The sequence below is a fragment of the Camellia sinensis genome, unplaced genomic scaffold, assembly GCF_055761805.1.
Source record: "Camellia sinensis isolate YWXY unplaced genomic scaffold, ASM5576180v1 Unanchor1, whole genome shotgun sequence".
NCBI lineage: Eukaryota > Viridiplantae > Streptophyta > Magnoliopsida > Ericales > Theaceae > Camellia > Camellia sinensis.
The window spans coordinates 7,879,608-7,898,240 of record NW_028128987.1 but is presented as its reverse complement, the minus strand read 5'-3'; the positions used below and the strand labels follow the sequence as shown (position 1 = coordinate 7,898,240).

Genomic DNA, 18,633 nt, shown 5'->3' with positions numbered 1-18,633 from the left:
CAGTTGAATATTTTGTTAGCATTTCTGTATTCACTTCTGAAGGTTGGTATGATAGGTTTCAAGACTGCAAGAACAGTTGCAAGCCGAGAGAGATCTGTGTGCTGCTTTGGAAGTTGGGTTGAGCATGTCTTCTGGACAGTTCTCAACCTCTCGTGGTATGGATTCCAAGGTCTGTATTGTTAAAAGCAAACTACTCATCAAAGAAAAAGAAAAAAAAGCGTATTAATTTTTCTTTTGTTTTCTTCCACTTTTTGTGTGTGTTCATTCACTGCTCTGCACTATACATTCTTATGAGTTTACTCTATTGTGAAGACAATGGCTGAGCTTGAGGAGATTGCTCTTGCTGAAGCAGATGTGGCCAGGTTGAAGCAGAAAGTTGCAGAACTCCACCATCAACTAAATCAGCAATGTCAGCATCAGTACAGCTCCCTGTCTGATGCATGTGACAACTTTCAACATGTCCAAAATCATAATTCTCAACTGTGAGCTACAAAACTCCAATTATTTCATGTTTTCAATTTTTAAGCTTCCATATCTATGATTTATAGGCTGTGTAGTTGTGTGTTATTTGAGGATTTACGGACTTCAATTTTTCTGTCTTTTTATACAACAATCTTATTTCCAACCCTTGAAAAGGCAATGCAACTGTTTTGTAGCTGGGTTCTCCTATGGTGTGCACCCTTTAGGGGTGCACACCATATGCACCCCTACCACGAAATGTGTAACTTTACCACAAAATTTCATAGCTGACCACAAAATGCATAATCTCGTCACAAATTGACATTACAAAAAATGTCGTAACCAAGCCACAAACTTTTGTAACATTAACTACAAAATTTTGGACATTTTATTACGCCAATTTGTAGCGAGGTTATGTATTTTGTGATTGATGTTACAAAATTTTGTGATAAAGCCACATTTTGTGGTAGGGTGCATATGGTATGCACCTCTAGAGGGTTGCACACCATAGCATTTTCCTTTGTAGCTGGTCCATTAAGGAACTTGTTTCCATCATTGAGGATTGATTGCTTTCTTAACTTACATTATTTGGTGCTTGTAGAAATGTAAAAAAAATAGTGAAATATCTTAAATGAAAGAGCAATTAAGAGACATATATATGGTATAAGGTTTACATGGACGTTATTTGGTGCCAGTAGAAATGTAAAAATGATAGTGAGATGTCTGAAATGGAAGAGCAATTAAGAGGCATATTATATATAACGTTTATGTGGTTTGGCCGTGATGACCTAAATCCATGGGAGAAAGTCAGTAACACTATTTTTACTCACTCAAATAAATTTATAGATACAATCAAATATATAGAACTATGGAGGTAGAGATAAGGTTGTTTAAATATGGAGATAGAGATAAGGTTGTTCAAATATTTCTTGTAGAACTATGGAGATAGAGATGAGGTTGTTTCAATATTTCTTATAGAACTATGGAGATAGAGATAATGTTGTTTAAATATGGAGATAGAGATAAGGTTGTTTAAATATTTCTTATTTCTTATAGTACTAAGGAGATAGAGATGAGGTTGTTTAAATATTTCTTATAGAACTGTGGAGATACAGTGGTGCTACATGTACCAATTAGTATTCTAACATATGCTATAACATTACCATTTCAAAACTATAGAGATAGAGAAAAGGTTGTTTAAATATATCTTATCTTCTATAAATACGATTGTATCACCAATTGGTATATAATTAGTTTACTAATGGATGATGTGGCATAATTTTAGAGGCAATGTCATAGCATATGTTAGTACACTAATTGGTATACCAATTGGTGCATGTAGCACCACTGATAAGTTTATGAATTAAGCTACACGCACCAATTGGTATACCAATTAATGTATTAATGGATGATGTAGCATAATTTTAGAGGCTTCGAGTTTTTATAATTTAGATAATTGGTGGGGCCCATAGTTTAAAGTGGCAATGTCATAGCATATGTTGGTATGGTGCATGTAGCACCACTGTAAATTTATTTGAGTGAGTAAAAATAGTGCAATTGACTTTGGCCAAACCACATAAACCTTATATATGCCTCTTAATTGCTCTTTCATTTCAGATATTTCACTATCATTTTTACATTTCTCCAAGCACCAAATAATGTCCATGTACACCTTATACCGTATATAGGTCTCTTAATTGCTCTTTCATTTAAGATATTTCACTATTATTTTTACATTTCTACAGGCACCAAATAATGTAAGTTAAGAAAGCAATCAATCCTCAAGATGAGTATGGATCATAGAGAAGTGCTTATCTTGGTTAAAGTTGAACATATATAAACATGGGTGTGGATGCAATTGTCTGTATCTAAGGCAAATTAGATGTTATTGTTCTTATGCTATTTAAATTTTTTAATGCCTGCAGGAAAAAATTTCAGCAAGATTTTGATGCGACCCTTGCTTTTGTTAACCATGAAAGGAAACAAAGAACTGAGGTACTTGCTTTAGATTGTTCTGTTGTTTGTCTATCTTTGTTGATTGACATGTTTGAATCATAGTTATCGCTTACATTAGTTATGTCTAACTAATAAAAAGCTGTCCTCGTCTAAGATTCTTTTTCTACAACAGTTAGAGTTGAACTTGTAATTCTATTATCTCAAATGCCATTCTTGAATGACATTGCTATAAAAGCTTTGTCTTCAACCTGAACTCTTTTTAGATTTGGTTAATTGCAAGATGCAGCCCTCTATTTTAGATGAGAATTTTTGCATGAAACACCAGGCCAAATTGATATCATGTAGAACTTTGCCACTTCTTATCCCCATCCACTTTTGTGAAGTGCACATTTTGTAAAGCCCATGGATGACATGTCCATCGCATCCATGTTGTGAACGGTGAATGTTGAACTGATCAATGAAGCACGAACACACGCCTAAGGGAAACGTAGTGGTGTCGCTGGACACATTCTAACATGTCCTGGACATGTGTTCCTTATTGGGACAGCTCTCAGTTACAGAAGGGACAGAGTTATTTGAAAACATGAAGATGAAGCGGTACAACTAAGTAGAACAAAAAAGAAAACTTAAGGTGATGTTTTTTTGCTTGATTGTTGTTGGGCTATTCTTGTTGCTGTATTGGTTGCTTCTTTCTGCTCTATTGAAATCTCTGGTTGCTCTTCCATCTTCCTTTGGTATTATGGCTGAACCAAGACGTGCTTCTCAATCCTTTGTAATCAAGGATGACGAAATACCCAAGTCAATTACGACTAAGAAATTGAATGGTTTAAATTATCTGGTTTGGGCTCATGCGGTTAGGATTTTCTTACGTGGCAAGAAGTAACGGTTTTTTACTGAACTTCCACCTACTGAGGATGATAAAGGCTATGATGATTGGCTAAGTGAGGATTCTTGTGTTATTGGTTGGATTTGGCATAGTCTAGAACAACATGTTGCTACTACCGTGGAATTTTGTGATACCTCTAAGGAAATTTGAGACTCCCTAGCTGAATCTTTTTTGAATCAGAGTAATGTCTCTCGGATCTATGAGTTATATGAGCAGATTTTTGCTATGTGCCAATCTGGCCGGTCACTTCCTGAGTATTATAGTAGTCTCAAGACCTTGTGGGATCAGTTATTGCAGCATCGACCCTTCATTACTGATATGAATAAGTAGAAGCAACATTAGGAGGAATTTATGATGGCTTCCTTACTTTCCGGCTTAGATCCTGACTTGAGGGGGTTCAAGCATCAGATTCTTGCCAGTGAGACTTTACCATCTGCTGCTAATGCCTATTCTCGGCTATTACGTTCTTTTTTGGGCCAGTCCCAACCCCCATCTAGGTCCTTTACATTGGCTTCTTTTGCTTTGGTCTCTAGTAGTAGTGATCGAGGGGCTACTCACGGGGGTTTTTATGGCTCTTCTGGTTCACAAGGTTCTTATTCTGGTCCCCGTGGTTGTAGGTTTAGAGAAGAGAAAGAGTTAGGGAATGAGTTAGACTTCATTCCCTTTTATATTGACAATACTGAGTAATTACAGGAGTGCCATAAGGCATAATATAAGGAAACACCATCGCACAATCACGCATTTCCTATTCTAACTTAATTCCTATTCTAATACTCCCCCTCAAGCTGGTGCGAAGATATCTCTCATGCCCAGCTTGTTGAGAATGCTATGAAATGGTTTGCTCCCTAGCTCCTTGGGTGAGAAAATCGGCTAGTTGATCTCCAGTCTTCACAAATGGAATACATATGATACCACTAGTGAGTTTTTCCTTGATGAAGTGCCTATCAATCTCCACATGCTTAGTTCTACCATATTGAACTGGATTATGAGCTATGTTGTTGCAGCCTTGTTGTCACAGTATAGTTGCATGGAGTCATTCTGATGGATTCCCAGTCTCCCAACAATAGATTAATCCACAATAACTCACATACTCCCTAAGCCATAGCCTTGAATTCTGCCTCAGCACTAGATCTAGCAACCACATTTTGTTTCTTACTTCGCCATGTGACTAGGTTGCCACTAACAAATGTGCAATATTTGGAGGTTGATCGTCCGCCAGTGACGGATCCAGCCTAATCTGCATCAGTAAATGCCTCCACACTGAGATGACCATGTTCTGAGAAATTGGGGCCTTTTTCCAGGAGAAGATTTTAAGTATCTTAGGATTCTCATAACTCCCTCTAAGTGAGAAGTTCTCGGAGCATGCATAAACTAACTCACCATACTCACGGCAATGGCAATGTCTGGATGTGAGTGGGATAAGTATATGAGATTTTCCACTAGTCTCTGGTATCTCCCCCTGTCCACTGGATCTCTCTTTTGATCCTCACTCAGTTTCTGGCCCGGTTCTAGACGTGTATCACATGGTCTACCTCCAAGCATTCCAGTTTTCTTTAGCAAGTCAAGTACATACTTCCTCTAATATATGAAGATGCTATCCTTGAACCGAGCTACTTCAATACCCAAAAAATACTTCAAATAGCCTAAGTCTTTGATTTCAAACTCCTTGGCTAAGTATTCTTTCAAATGAGGAATCTCCTCAACATCATCTTCTGTCAAAACAATATCATCAACATTGGCAATAAGAGCTGTGGTCTTACCATGTGAGGAGCATTTCACAAACAAGGTGTGATCAGCTTGACTTTGCTTGAACTCATATTTCAGCATAGCTTGAGCAAACCTTTCAAACCAAGCCCTCAGAGACTGCTTTAGCCCATAAAGTGACTTTCGGAGCTTGCATACTTTACCATTGGACTTAGCAGCCGCAAAACTAGGAGGAATATCCATATAGACCTCTTCTGCTAGATCTCCATGAAAGAATGCATTCTTCACGTCAAACTGATGAAGTAGCCAATCCAAATTTGCAGCAAGAGAGAGTAAGGTTCTGTTTGGTACAGCTCTGGAACGTTAGTTCCAGGGCTTATTTTGCACATGATGTTTGTTTACGCGTTTCAAAAATTAATTCCACTCACTTTTGAAAACTCTGTCCAAGGCAAGAAAATTTGGGCTAACCGGTCGTCTCACCGGATGTCCTACAGGTCGTTTGGCCGGTTGACCGAAACAGTGATTTTTTTATTTTTATTTTTATTTTTTGCAATTAACACATGTTAGTTTTTATATATTCAATAAAAAATATTTTTCGAATTTTTTAAATTTTTTTATGAGATTTGAATAGAATTTTGAGTTGTGTGTTTGGTTATGAGTTGTAAGCTTTTATATCAAGTATCACATGTTACATCAAAAATTTCCCACTCAATTCAAAATTCTTTTCAAAACTCATTCACCAAACAATTTTCTACACTCAAATCATAATTTCAAAACTCACAAACTCAAAATACAACTCCTATTCTCAAATCATATTTAGAAAACTCTACCAAACACTACCTAAGATTCTCACAGAATTCATCTTAGCAACCGGTGCGAATGTCTCCTGGTAATCCACCCCATAAGTTTGAGTGAAGCCCTTAGCAACTAGTCTTGCTTTGTACCGTTCTATAGAACCATCTGCTTTGTGTTTTACCGTGTACACCCACTTACATCCAATTGGATTTTTGCCTCTAGGTAACTCCACTAACTCCCAAGTGCCACTCTTGCTGAGAGCTCTCATCTCTTCCATCATGGCATGCTTGCATTCAGGAATAGAGAGAGTATCCTGAAAATTGATAGGTAGACTCTTAGAAAATACTTTAGACAGAAAAGTTTTATATAACGACGATAGATTAGAATAAGAGACATGATTAGTAATAAGATGCTGAGTACATGACCGAACCCCCTTCCTATTAGCAATGGGAACATCTAATCTGAAAAATCAAGAATAGAAGCACTAGAATTAGAATTACGTAGACTCTCAGGAGAGAAGGTTGACTTTGGATACTCATCCGAAGAAGAAGTTGGCAGTAGAGGAAGGAAAGTAGTCTTTTGCATCCAGGTGACTTGTTGTCTGTCATTGTCCCTAATATAAACTTTGCTTGTTTCCTTTTCCTCAACAATTGCTGTCTTATCATCCTCTATCTGTTTAACCACGGGCGGAAGTGGAATAGGAATCTCTTCACATCAAGGCTCCCCCTGAAGAGATGACTGTGATACCGGGGAGGTCAGAAAGTAAGGCTGAGACTCAAAGAAAGTGACATCTATGGAGACAAACCATTTGTGAGTGGGAGGATGATAACACTTATAACCCTTTTTGGTGACAGAATAACCCAGTAAAACACACTGAAGGGACCGAGGATCTAATTTACCATGAGTGGGTGAATGATTATGGACAAAGCAAACACAACCAAAAGTCTTAGGAGAAATAGAAAACCCGGAAGAGGTAGACACGAACAAAACTTGAAGAGGTGTTTGTTTTTGAAGGACTCGGGTAGGAAGATGATTAATCAAATAAGCGGTAGTGAGAACCGCTTCTCCCCAATAGGATCGAGGAACCCGCATCTCAAAGGATAGACAACGAGTGACATTAAGGAGATGGCAATTTTTGCGTTCTACAACACCATTTTGTTGTGGGGTATTAGTACATGAAGTCTGGTGAAGAATGCCATGAGTGGCGAAGTAAGCGACAAAACCAGAGTCAATATATTCCCCCCATTATCAAAACGGAGAATTTTGACAGCTACCCTAAACTGAGTACAAACCATTTTATGGAAGTTTTGAAACACAAAAAATACCTCACTTTTATCTTTCATCAAATAGATCCAAGTGGCCCTAGAACAATCATCTATGGAGGTAACAACCATTTTTGACCAGTTAAAGACACAAAACGGGTTGGACCCCATACATCAGAATGAATCAAAGAAAATGGAACGAAACTTTTATTAATAGGAGCAAAAAAGGCTCTATGTTGTTTTCCAAGTTGACAAGACTCACATTGAAAATCTGACACATTATTTTTCTCAAAAACAGAAGGAAATAAATGCTTAAGTAATAAAAAAGAGAAATGTCCTAAGCGACAGTGCTACAGCGAAATGTCTTCCTTAGTGGATGGTAACTGAAGAGATGAATGAGCCAGCTTGTCTGTTTGATCTAGGATGTAGAGCCCATGTTCTTCTCTACCACTACCAATCCTCTTTCCCGTGATAAGGTCTTGAAAAAGACAATGATCAGGAAAAAAACGTCACGCTACAATTTAAGTCACGAGTAATACAACTCAAAGATAAAAGATTAACACTAAAATTGGGAACATGGAGGACAGAAGACAAATGAAGGGAAAATGTGGTATGAATTAAACCTTTTCCTAACACAGATGAAATGGTACCATTAGCAATACGCACTTTTTCCCGACCTGAGGAGGGGTTATACTCTGAAAATAAATTAGAGGAGCCAGACATATGGTTGAAAGCACCAGAATCAATAATCCATGGTACAAACGTATGAGATAGCAATGCACATGCAAGTTACCTGAATTGGCAAAGGAAGAGAGGGTGCACTTGGAGTGGACGGGGAGGCTCGACGGTTTAGCAAGTGGTGAAGAGTAATCTCAAAATCCGAGGCAGATAACCCCGAAACATCAGCAAACGGGGACACAACGGGAGATGAAGGTGGTGGCTCAACCATATCGGAAAGATGCACCCGTGCATTAGTCCCTCGACCTCTCACTTGACCAGACCGACCCCCTTGAGTACCGGGGCAGTCTCCTCGGCCACTCGAAGGGGTTCCATGTAGCTTCCAACAAGTTTCCCTGGTGTGGTGAGGTATACGATAGTCAAGGTTTTGAAAAGCAGTTGCGGTCACCATAACGGTAGCAGTGGCGCAGTTGCGGGGTGTAAAGGCCGTAGCGTAACGATTGCGGTAACCGAAACCATGAATTTTTTTATTTTTTGCACAATTTGAAAAAAATTTACCGATATGCGAATTTTTTTTTCCATGATCATATTTATTGGGTTTTAAAATAAATATTGATCAATTTTTGTAAATTTTTAAATATGATCAAATATATTTCATATTTTTAAATTACTATAAACTGAGTTTTTTATATTTTATTTTGATAATTAATGACTTTATATGTCATAAATCCATATTACGCTTGTGGTAAAAAAAAAAATAATTATTTGACTTAGATGTATAAAATTATTATTTTTTTAATTATTATACTTATGGAAGCATATGTAAATTTTAACATGAATAGTTTTAAGAAATAAATTATACATGCTAATATAATCATATAAAAATTAAAAAATAAATTATAAAGAAATTTATTTTTATTTTTTTGGGTTTTGGATTACTTGAATATTCATTCTCTTTTTGGATAACATGTAAATAAAAATAAAATAAACAAATCAAATCAAAAAAAATTGACATGCATAAAATACGTATTAATATATAATTATAGATGTGTTTTCTAGATATTTTATAAAAAAATCAATCACTAACTATTATATATAAGATAAACAATGACAAAAGTAAGAGAATAAATAATAGCCTATATATATATATATATATATTTTAATCAAGCCAAATAGATGATGACCACACTTACTATTATTATTTTCAAACAATATATAGATAGATACAAACAAAATGGTTGAGTGACAGCAGCCGAATAAAATAGCATAGGTCTTACAACTTCAACAAATCAATAGCATGCTCTTCATCTTCCCTCTCTCTATCTCTTACTCCCCCTTCTTCGCTCTTCTCTCTCAATCCCTCTTCCCCCATTTTCAGTTTTTTTTTTTTTTTTGGGTTTATTTCGAAAGAAGCAGTTCGGAATCGTTACATAACAGTGCGTAACAAGCCGTTACGACACTGTTACGACCACTATGGCACTGTTACGCCTGCTACGGCCGGCACACCTGTAAATCTCAATCACACTGTAAAAGTGGCTGTAACGGGTGGTGGAAACTACCACAACCGTTATGTAACGGTGCTACGTAACGGTTGCGGCCACTTTTTAAAACCTTGACGGCAGTAGTCACAGTAAAGCTGATCCTTCTCAGAGGAGGGACGAGAATCACGAGGCACACCATCTCGAGAAGGGGTAGAAACTAAAGCAGAGCGATCACTAGTGACAGGAGGAAGCATAGCAGAGCGCCGACTTTCCTCATTTTGCACAAAAGCAAAGGCTTCCTGGAGAGAGGGAAGCACATCCATGCCAAGTACTCGGCTTCGAACAGGATCATGCTCTACATTGAGACATTCCAAGAACTTGAAAACCCGCTCTTGCACCACAAACTTCCGGTAACCAGCAGAATCAGTGGGATAGACAGGCTTGTAATCTTGAAGGTAATCAAGCCGCTTCCACCCATTGCTAAGGAAGGTAAAATACTGGAGAATAGTCACCTCACCTTGTACCGACCTTTCAATGGAGTAACGTAACTTGAAGGCTTGTGAAAAATTCCCCTTCCGGAAGTAAGTAGTAACGACCGCCTTCTAAATATCTTGGGCAGTGTCCATAGACAAGTAGTCCTCTCCAATCTCAAGTACCATAGAATGTATCAACCAACCCATGATCAGGGAGTTGGTGATCTCCCAGTGGTCATAACTCGAATTTGTGGTATTGGGTGCTTGTATTCTTCTATCAACATAACCAATCTTCCTTCTACTCTTCAAAAAAATAGTCAGACTCTACGACCAGGTGAGATAATTTTGATCATTGAATAGAGAGGTGGTGATCTTAAGGTCAGGGTTGAGGTTATCAGTCATAGTAGAATGTATAATGGAACTCTCACTCTTAGGTGACTGAGAAGTAGTGGATTCACTAAGGGAATCTGCCATGGATACTCTACTTTTTAACTCTCAAACACAATGCCAATCACAAATCCGGAAGATAATAGTGGAAGAAAAGACCCAACTACCACGATGCAAGCATAACGGATTAAGATCTCATAAAGGATTCTGTAATTTTTTTTTTAATTTTTTTGTTGTATATTTATTTTGTTGTTTATATATATATATATTTTATTTGTATGTATTAAGAAAGAAACAGAGAAGACAACAAGTTCAGGTTATGTATTAGACCTCAGTCAACACAGCAGTGAACCAAGACGACCAGACGAGTGCGACTGAGGCAAGGGTTGACCAGACAAGTGCGACGGAAGTAGGAGTGGACCAGATGAGTGCGATTGAAGGAAGGGTTGACCAGACGAGTGCGACGGAAGCAGGAGTAGACCAGACGAGGACTACGAAGCCTCTAGGAATGCTGACAGAAGTCGAGGTGAACCAGACGAGGTCTGCGAGGACTCCAGGTGTGCTGACAGATCTATATGGATGAGCTAGGGCTACCGACAGGCCTAGAGGAGGGTAGAGGTTGCGTCGGCTGCCCTGGAGAAAGCCGACTGTCCTTCGGCTTAGTTGGGTGAAGGCCAAATGGCCAAGGGCTGCCTTCGGGTGGCCTGGGCAATCCTACGGTGTTGTTTGAATGGTGTTAGGTTCCTCCTATTGAGGCTCTGATACCATGTAGGTTTAGAGAAGAGAAAGAGTTAGGGAATGAGTTAGATTTCATTCCCTTTTATATTGATAATACTGAGTAATTACAGGAGTTCCATAAGGCATAATATAAGGAAACACAATCACACAATCACGCATTTCCTATTCTAACTTAATTCCTATTCTAACAGTGGTTCTTGTGGAGGTGGTTCCTGTGGTGGTGGATTCCATAGTGGTAGTTCTCATGGAGGCAGTAGTAGTGGACCTGGTTCTCGCACATGTGGTGATCGTAAGTGTACTCATTGTGGTTCCCAAGGTCATATTGAACCTTGGTGTTGGCAGAAGTGTGGCAAACCTGATCATGTGCATCAGGTTATGGATGCTCCATCCTCACAATCACCCTCGCTTTCCATCGGTTCTTTTGCTTCTCCAGTTGATTCTCATGAGACTCTCATTACTCAGATTAGTGAGCTTTCCGCTCTTGTCCAGTCTCTTCGGCCTAGTCTGCCTTCATCCTCTACTACTACTATGGTTAGTTCAGGTAATGTTGTATGTGTGGCCTAGTCTACTTAGCCTTGGCTTCTAGACTCTGGTGCTAGTTCCCATATCTCTGGTAATTTCTCTCTTTTTGATACTCTTCGGCCTATTGATCATACTATTATACTTGCTAATGGATCTTCTCGGCCTGTTAGTAGTCAAGGTCCTCTTTATCCCACTCTATCCTTTTTCTTACCTTCTGGTCTTTATGTTCCTAAGTTTCCATTTAATTTGCTTTTTGTTAGCCAATTGACTCAAGCTCTCCACTGGTTCATAACCTTTTCTCCCACTTCATGTGTTTTACAGGACCTCTAGACCCGGAGAATGATTGGCTCGGGGCATGAGAATGATGGCTTATACTTTTTAGATACTAAGACTTCTCCTTCTCCTTCATCTACTATGTTGAGTACTACTATATCTCCTCTTTAGTGGCATGCCATCCCTCTTTGGCCAAGCTCGAGTTAGCGGTTCCTGGTTTGAGTCATGTCTCTAAAATTGAGTGTGAAGCCTATCAACTTGGAAAGAATCACCGGAGTTCTTTTCCTAGTCATAGTGTTAGTCATGTGTCTGAGTCGTTTGCTCTTGTCAATACAGATATTTGGGGTCTTTCTAGAACTCCCGCTGTTAATGGGTTTTTTTATTTTGTTATTTTTGTGGATGATTACTCTTAGATGACTTGGTTATTTTTAATGAAATAGCGCTCTGATTTGCCTTCTATCATTTTTAAGTTTTATAATGAAATCTTTACTTAATTTGGGAAATGTATTAAGACATTTCGGTTTGATAATGCTTTAGAATATGTGCAGTCTATTGTGACTACCTTTTGTGATGATCGTGATATTATTCATTAGACTAGTTGTTCTCATACATCTCAAAATGGTATTGCAGAGCGAAAACATCATCATTTGTTAGATGTTGCTCACACACTAATATTTGATTTGCATGTCCTTAAACAATTTTGAGGTGATGCAGTTCTCACCGTTTGTTTCCTTATTGATCGCATGCCCTCTAGTGTTGTCCACACATCTCCATATGATCAGTTATATTCCACATCGTACCTTTTTCCCTTGTCCCCTCGAGTTTTTGGCTGTGTTGCCTTTGTCCATGTTCTTAACCCCGGTTTGGATAAGTTATCTCGTTGTGCTTGCAATTGTGTTCTTAGGCTACTCTCGTACTCAAAAAGGGTATCGGTGTTATCATCCTGAGTCATGTCGACACTTTTAGTGCTGATCTTACCTTTTTTGATTCCACTCCTTTTTTCTCATCCTCTAGGCACCAGTTATCCACTGATCTTCTGTCTTGTCGTGAGGGGGAGCCTGCCTCCCTCATCCTTACTCTTCTCTCTTGTGATCCTTCCTTCTCTTCTTCTATATCTTCTCCCTCTAGTATCACCTCTACGTCATTTGCAAGTTTATCAGCGGTCTCAAACTCGTCGCATTGTGTCTTATGGCCTGACCAGTGCATCTCTTGCGTTTGAGGTTCCTGCCTCCCCTGTTCCTTCTGCCAATATGCCCTTTGATGACTGTCCTATTGCCCTTCGCAAAGGTAAACGTACTTGCACTCACCATCCTATTACTAATTTTGTTTCTTATGCTCGTCTCTCTCCTAGTCTTCACTCCTTTGCTTGTAGCTTGTCTAGTATTTCCATTCCCCTGTTCATATCAGTAGGCTATGTCCATCTCTGGTTGGAAGCATGCCATGGATGAGGAAATGCATGCCCTTCATCAGAATCAAACATGGGAACTTACCCCTCTACCTTCTGGCAAATCTGTTGTGGGTTGTCATTTGATATATACTGTTAAGTATCTTCCTGATGGGACTGTTGAGCGGCTTAAGGCTCGCTTAGTAGCCAAAGGCTACATACAAACCTATAGTGTCGATTACCTAGAGACTTTCTCTCATGTGGCTCGTCTTAATTCTATTTGGATCCTTCTCTCTGTTGCCGTTAGTAAGTCTTGGCCTTTATATCAACTTGATATCAAGAATGTCTTTTTTCATGGCGATCTTCAAAAGGAGGTCTATATGGATCAGCCCCCTATCTATGTTGTTTCTGGTCATGAGTATCTTGTTTGTTGATTGCGGGAAGCTTTGTATGGTTTCAAGCAGTCCCCTCGTGCTTGGTTTGATCATTTCAAAGCTATTGTGATCACCTATGGTTTTAGCCGTTCCACCTTTGATCACTCTATTTTTGTTCGCCACTCGTCTACAAGGAGTATTGTTCTTATTGTCTATGTCAATGACATCATCATTCTGGGAGTGATTGCACTGGTATTGCTGATTTGAAGTGGTATTTGGAACGACAATTTCACACCAAAAACTTGGGTCATCTTCGGTATTTTCTTGGCATTAAAGTTGCTTTCTCTTCTCGGAGCTTATTTCTCTTCCAATGGAAGTATGTTCTTGATCTTCTCACTGAGACTGGCCTCTTAAGCACTCGTCCTAGTGATACTCCCATGGATTCTAGTGTCAAACTTGATGGTGACACCGGGGACTTGTTTCCTGATATTGGTCATTATCATCAGTTGGTTGGGAAGTTAATCTATCACATTGTCACTCGTCCCGATATTACTTATGCCGTAGGAGTGGTTAGTCAGTTTATGCATACTCCCCACCAATCTCATTTTGCTGCTGTGTGTTGTATCTTGCAGTACTTGAAGCGTGCCCCCCGGTCGTGGTTTGCTCTATTGCCCTTTTCCCTCGTTGTCAGCCACCGGCTTCAGTGATGCTGATTGGGCTAGTAATAAGACTAACCGCCATTCCACCTCCAGCTATTGTACCTTTGGTGGTGGTAATCTTGTTACTTAGCGTAGTAAGAAACAGATTGTTGTTGCTCGTTCTAGTGCCGAGGCTGAGTAACGTGCCATGGCTCATACTGCTTCTGAGATACTCTGGATTCAGTCTCTTCTCCGGGATTTTGGCTTTTTTGTTCCCACTCCAATGTGCATGTCTTGTGATGTGATAATCAAGCGGCTATCTTCATTGCCAACAATCCCGTGTTTCATGAACGAACCAAACATATTGAAGTTTATTGCCATTTCATTCGTGATCTTTTACTCTGCAAGCAAATTGTGACTCCTTACTGTCGTTTTGAAGATCAATTAGGTGATATTCTTACTAAGCCTTTGGCTCGATATTCGTTTCATCATTTATTTGCCAAGCTGGGCATGTTTGATCTCTATGCTCCAACTTGAGGGGGAGTGTTAGAGTAGTTCTTATTTTCTATTTTATAGTTCTTTTGTTAATATTTACTTAAGGTGAGGGTACGATGGTCATATCACTAGGTTAGGGTTTGTATATATATTTTGGCTGATGTAATTTATAGATTTTTCCGCATATAAAATTCTCTCTTTTCTCTTATCTCTTCTTCTTCCTCCTAAACCCTAACCTTAAATTGCTTCACTATACATTCTAACTGACCCAAATGAGCACAACTGTTCTACACACACAGAGAGAGTGAGAGGTGAGGGAAGTGAGAATTCCGATGACCTTGCGAAAAGCTTCCAATGACTGGCAACGAAGATGAAGAGGTATGACTACGCAGCCAGAAGAAGAAGAAGACGAATAAGCCATTGTACGTAGTTTTCAGCCGGTTATTAATCTTTAATTTCCACAGTCCCACTCACTCTCACCTTTGGCTAGTAGATGATGATTCTATGTCTGCCCCAATTCTTCAACCCTGCTTCATGTGGCAGCTCTTCACATGCAAGCTGATTTCCATGTGCTGAGGTATTTTGTTTTAGCTGCTTTATGTTTTCTAATGTTTGAATGGGCTCGAGCATCAAATCCATTAATCTTTAGTTTGGGAAAATGGGACTGGATGGATAAGAAAAATAGAAAGACTTTTTCGTGAAGGAGAGATGACCACTATGATCCATTAAAAATGTTTCTATGTATGGATCATTTGACGTGTACAGTACTGGTGCTTTCTATGTATGGATCTTTGATTAGTACAGTACTGGTGCATTTGCTTGTACTGTAAAATCCACATCCATCCGAAGTTGCTTTCATTTTAATTTTATAATTCATGCTTATCACATAAAATAAAATTTGTTCTATGCATAGTCACCAGACCTGTTGCAGCCTGCCCAGCCCTCTATTTGGTTTGAATGGATGTGCCAGTGATCCAAAGCTGTAAACCTGGCAAAGTATGTAACTGAGCCGGTGAGCTGACCCATCAAAGTGGCATGGTTTTTTCCTGCCTGGTCAATGTGAGCTGGTTTTAAAGAACCATCTGGGTTTCATTTTCATAAATCTTAAAAATGTCTGAACTGAAAGCTGAACTCCCGACCTTAAAGTTGTAATTGGAATAAACAAATTTTACATAAAATCTTACTTCATTAATTATTGAATTAATTCTCATATGAACATGACATACCTGAAGATGAAGTTTGACTAGTTTTGTTTTGTAGCATAATAGTTTGATCAAGGAAGAAAAAAAATTGTATTCCTTCAATAGTCACAAAAGTGTGTCAGCTTAAAATCACCTTAAACATATAGATAAAATAAACAAGTAAAAATACTTGTATATATACTCCAAGCAAAATAAAGTAACTTTTATGCATATAATTATATATTGTGCATTTTTAATTGGGTTTAATTATTTATTCTAGAACATATATTACAATCTCCATTGAACCGATAGATAACATTTTTACAAACTTCTGCTAAACTGATAACTAATGGTTTTTCGGATACCTGGTTCTTATTTCTGCCCTCGGTCTTACTTTCATTTATCTTATCTACTCTTAACCCTTGAATATTTGCTGCAGGAGAGTTTATTGGGGGCAGAGTTGAGGAATATTAAAGGACAGGTATTAACATCTGGAAGAAGTAGCAGACAGCCTGCTCAGAAGCAATTCATAGACTCAGCAAGCTTCGGTGATTCTAAAAGTATTGAGGCATCCACAAGTATATCTATGGATGAACTTTATGCCGTTGATTCTACCTCTGTGCCTTCCACTTCAAGGGTAGCAGAGGTAAGACTTTTTGTCTAAAATTCGGGCATTTTTTAAAAAGAAAAAAAGAAAAATTCAAAAATCTGGAGAATAATTATGAATCATAAACTTTTCTTTCTCAGACCTACTTTTATTGTATGGAACTGATTGCAAATGTTCTTTTTAAAAGGATGGAGTTTGATTCTCAAAAGTGATTCTGAAATTTCAGGAATAATTTTATAAGAAATTATTGAAAGTGACTCTACGGTTAACATTTGTCTTTTTATGTTCTCTTTTCTTCTTTGAAATTATTCTTCTCTTTAAAAAATGAACGAAGAAAATTAATGCCGTCAATAGTCATTTGACTTGTGCACAAATTTTCTTTGTTGATTTTCTGATCTTAAGTTTGTCACAATGGTTGCAGGTGTTAGCATCCTCCACTTTCGTAGAATTAACAACACGTCTTGACTGCAAGGAACGACGCACTCAGCTGATGGAACAACTTCACAACCTTGATTTAAACTATGGGACTGCTTCTTCACAAGATTTTGCTTATATACCAGCATCTCCTTCATGGAAGTGACAGATGATGATGGCTTCTCAAGCCAGATGAATGGCTGGCTTTGTGCCATTTGTACATCCTTGGTACTATTGCATATAGTTGTGCGCTTGTAATCCCACATACACTTATTCTCCTTTTTCCATTTCCATGCAATAAAATGGTGTCATTGCTATTTGAGATGCTTTGAAGTGATTTTTTTTTTTTTGTAAATATTGACTCTTTCTTTAAACTAAAATATTGACTTGTTTATTAATGCTCTTTTTCACTGAATTGGGCAACATTATTCATCCTTCATACATAATATCAACCACATTGTTGCTTTAGTCTCTTGTGGAGTAAATGGATGTGTTACTAGCTCTAGTAAAGAGAACAACTCATCCATTCCATGTCACACTGCTATGTCTCAAGTGGGTGAGGATGAGGGGAGGGGTCTATGTGTTTGGCAAACCAATACCGAACTATTCGTAAAACTTGGATCAATAAAAACGTAAAATAAAATACAAAAAAATAAAATAAAAAATCAAATAGGAATGCTAGTTGGAGTATGTCGAGACGGTTATGAATTAAAAAAACAGAAAAACATATCAAACACTCATTTTAGAGTATGGGTGTTGTCACCATAATGTATCATAGATAGTGCGATGGTTGGACTTGTTGCAGGTGAGGAAAAACTAGGGTGGTGGTTGGAGATGGCTGCAATGGTAGCTGAAGATGGTAAAAGGATGAAGACTTGTCGTAGGTGAGGAAAAACTAGGGTGGTGGTGGAGATGGCTTGCAGTGGTAGCCGAAGATGGTAAAAGGAAGAAGTTAATGAATGGAGAAGAGAGGGAAAAGAAGACAATGTTAGGAGAGGAAAGTAAAGTTTGGGAATAATGATAGAGTTGGCATATTGAAAAGTGTAAATAAACAAAATTAAAATTTTGAATTTTTTTATTGTGTGATGAGTCCAAAAAGTTGTGTAAATAGAATTTACCCTACCGCCTATTGTCATATTCTCACTGCAAACAAAATATGTAAACAAATATTCATAAAAATTATATATTGAAGATTGCCTAATTTTTTTTATTTTTAATTTTTAAATTTTGCACTTGGGTTTTTTTGAGCACACTCTAATCCATGAGGCATTCAACCACTTGACTTAGGAGTGGACTTAGAGCGGGCTGGGCCAGGCCAAGTATATCTACCATCCAAAACTTGTTTTAGCATGACATGAGACTAATTTAGCCTTCTGAAGACTGACAAGAAAAATGAATTGAGACTTTTTATCTAAGTCAAGTTTCAATTGGTTCTTTCGTCTAATTTTTTGTTAATTTTTTTCTACGTGTATATTAGGAGATTGACATATGTCCTAGCTTCCAATTTGAATATAATGACTAAATTAAAACTAAATTTAAAATATATGGATTAAATTATTCAATTGAAAACAATAGAGATCAAAATTGAAATTTTAGTTTAACTATTAAGATTAAACGTGTGATATACTAATGAAGGGTAAATTACACTTGCACTCTTATACTTTATACAAAATCTCATTTTAGTCCCTACACATCAAATTGTGACACTTAACCCCTTGCACTTTTGGTCAAGTGTCACATTGACCCTTCTGTTAATAGTGATGCTAACAGAAGTTATCCTTTAGGGAGCTAAGTGTCACAATTTGGATGTGTAGAGACTAAAGTGGAATTTTATGTAAAGTGCAGGGGCGTAAAGTGTAATTTATCCTCACATGTTTTTCATATGACTAACCTTTGTTAACAATGAGGCTAACATAAAGGCCAAAG

At 38.0% G+C, this 18,633-nt stretch overlaps 1 protein-coding gene across 1 annotated transcript in view; it reads left to right on the top strand.

Moving 5' to 3' along the window:
• LOC145814067 (rho GTPase-activating protein 7-like) overlaps positions 1–17,032 on the top strand; it is a 72,497-nt gene extending 55,465 nt beyond the window's left edge. The window contains exons 18-22 of the mRNA XM_082910592.1: positions 56–169; positions 313–482; positions 2,385–2,454; positions 16,126–16,332; positions 16,715–17,032. Coding sequence (XP_082766718.1) covers positions 56–169; positions 313–482; positions 2,385–2,454; positions 16,126–16,332; positions 16,715–16,873 — 720 coding nt within the window. The 3' untranslated portion in view covers positions 16,874–17,032. The remainder of the gene's footprint in view (positions 1–55; positions 170–312; positions 483–2,384; positions 2,455–16,125; positions 16,333–16,714) is intronic.
• The last annotated feature ends 1,601 nt before the right edge of the window (positions 17,033–18,633 follow it).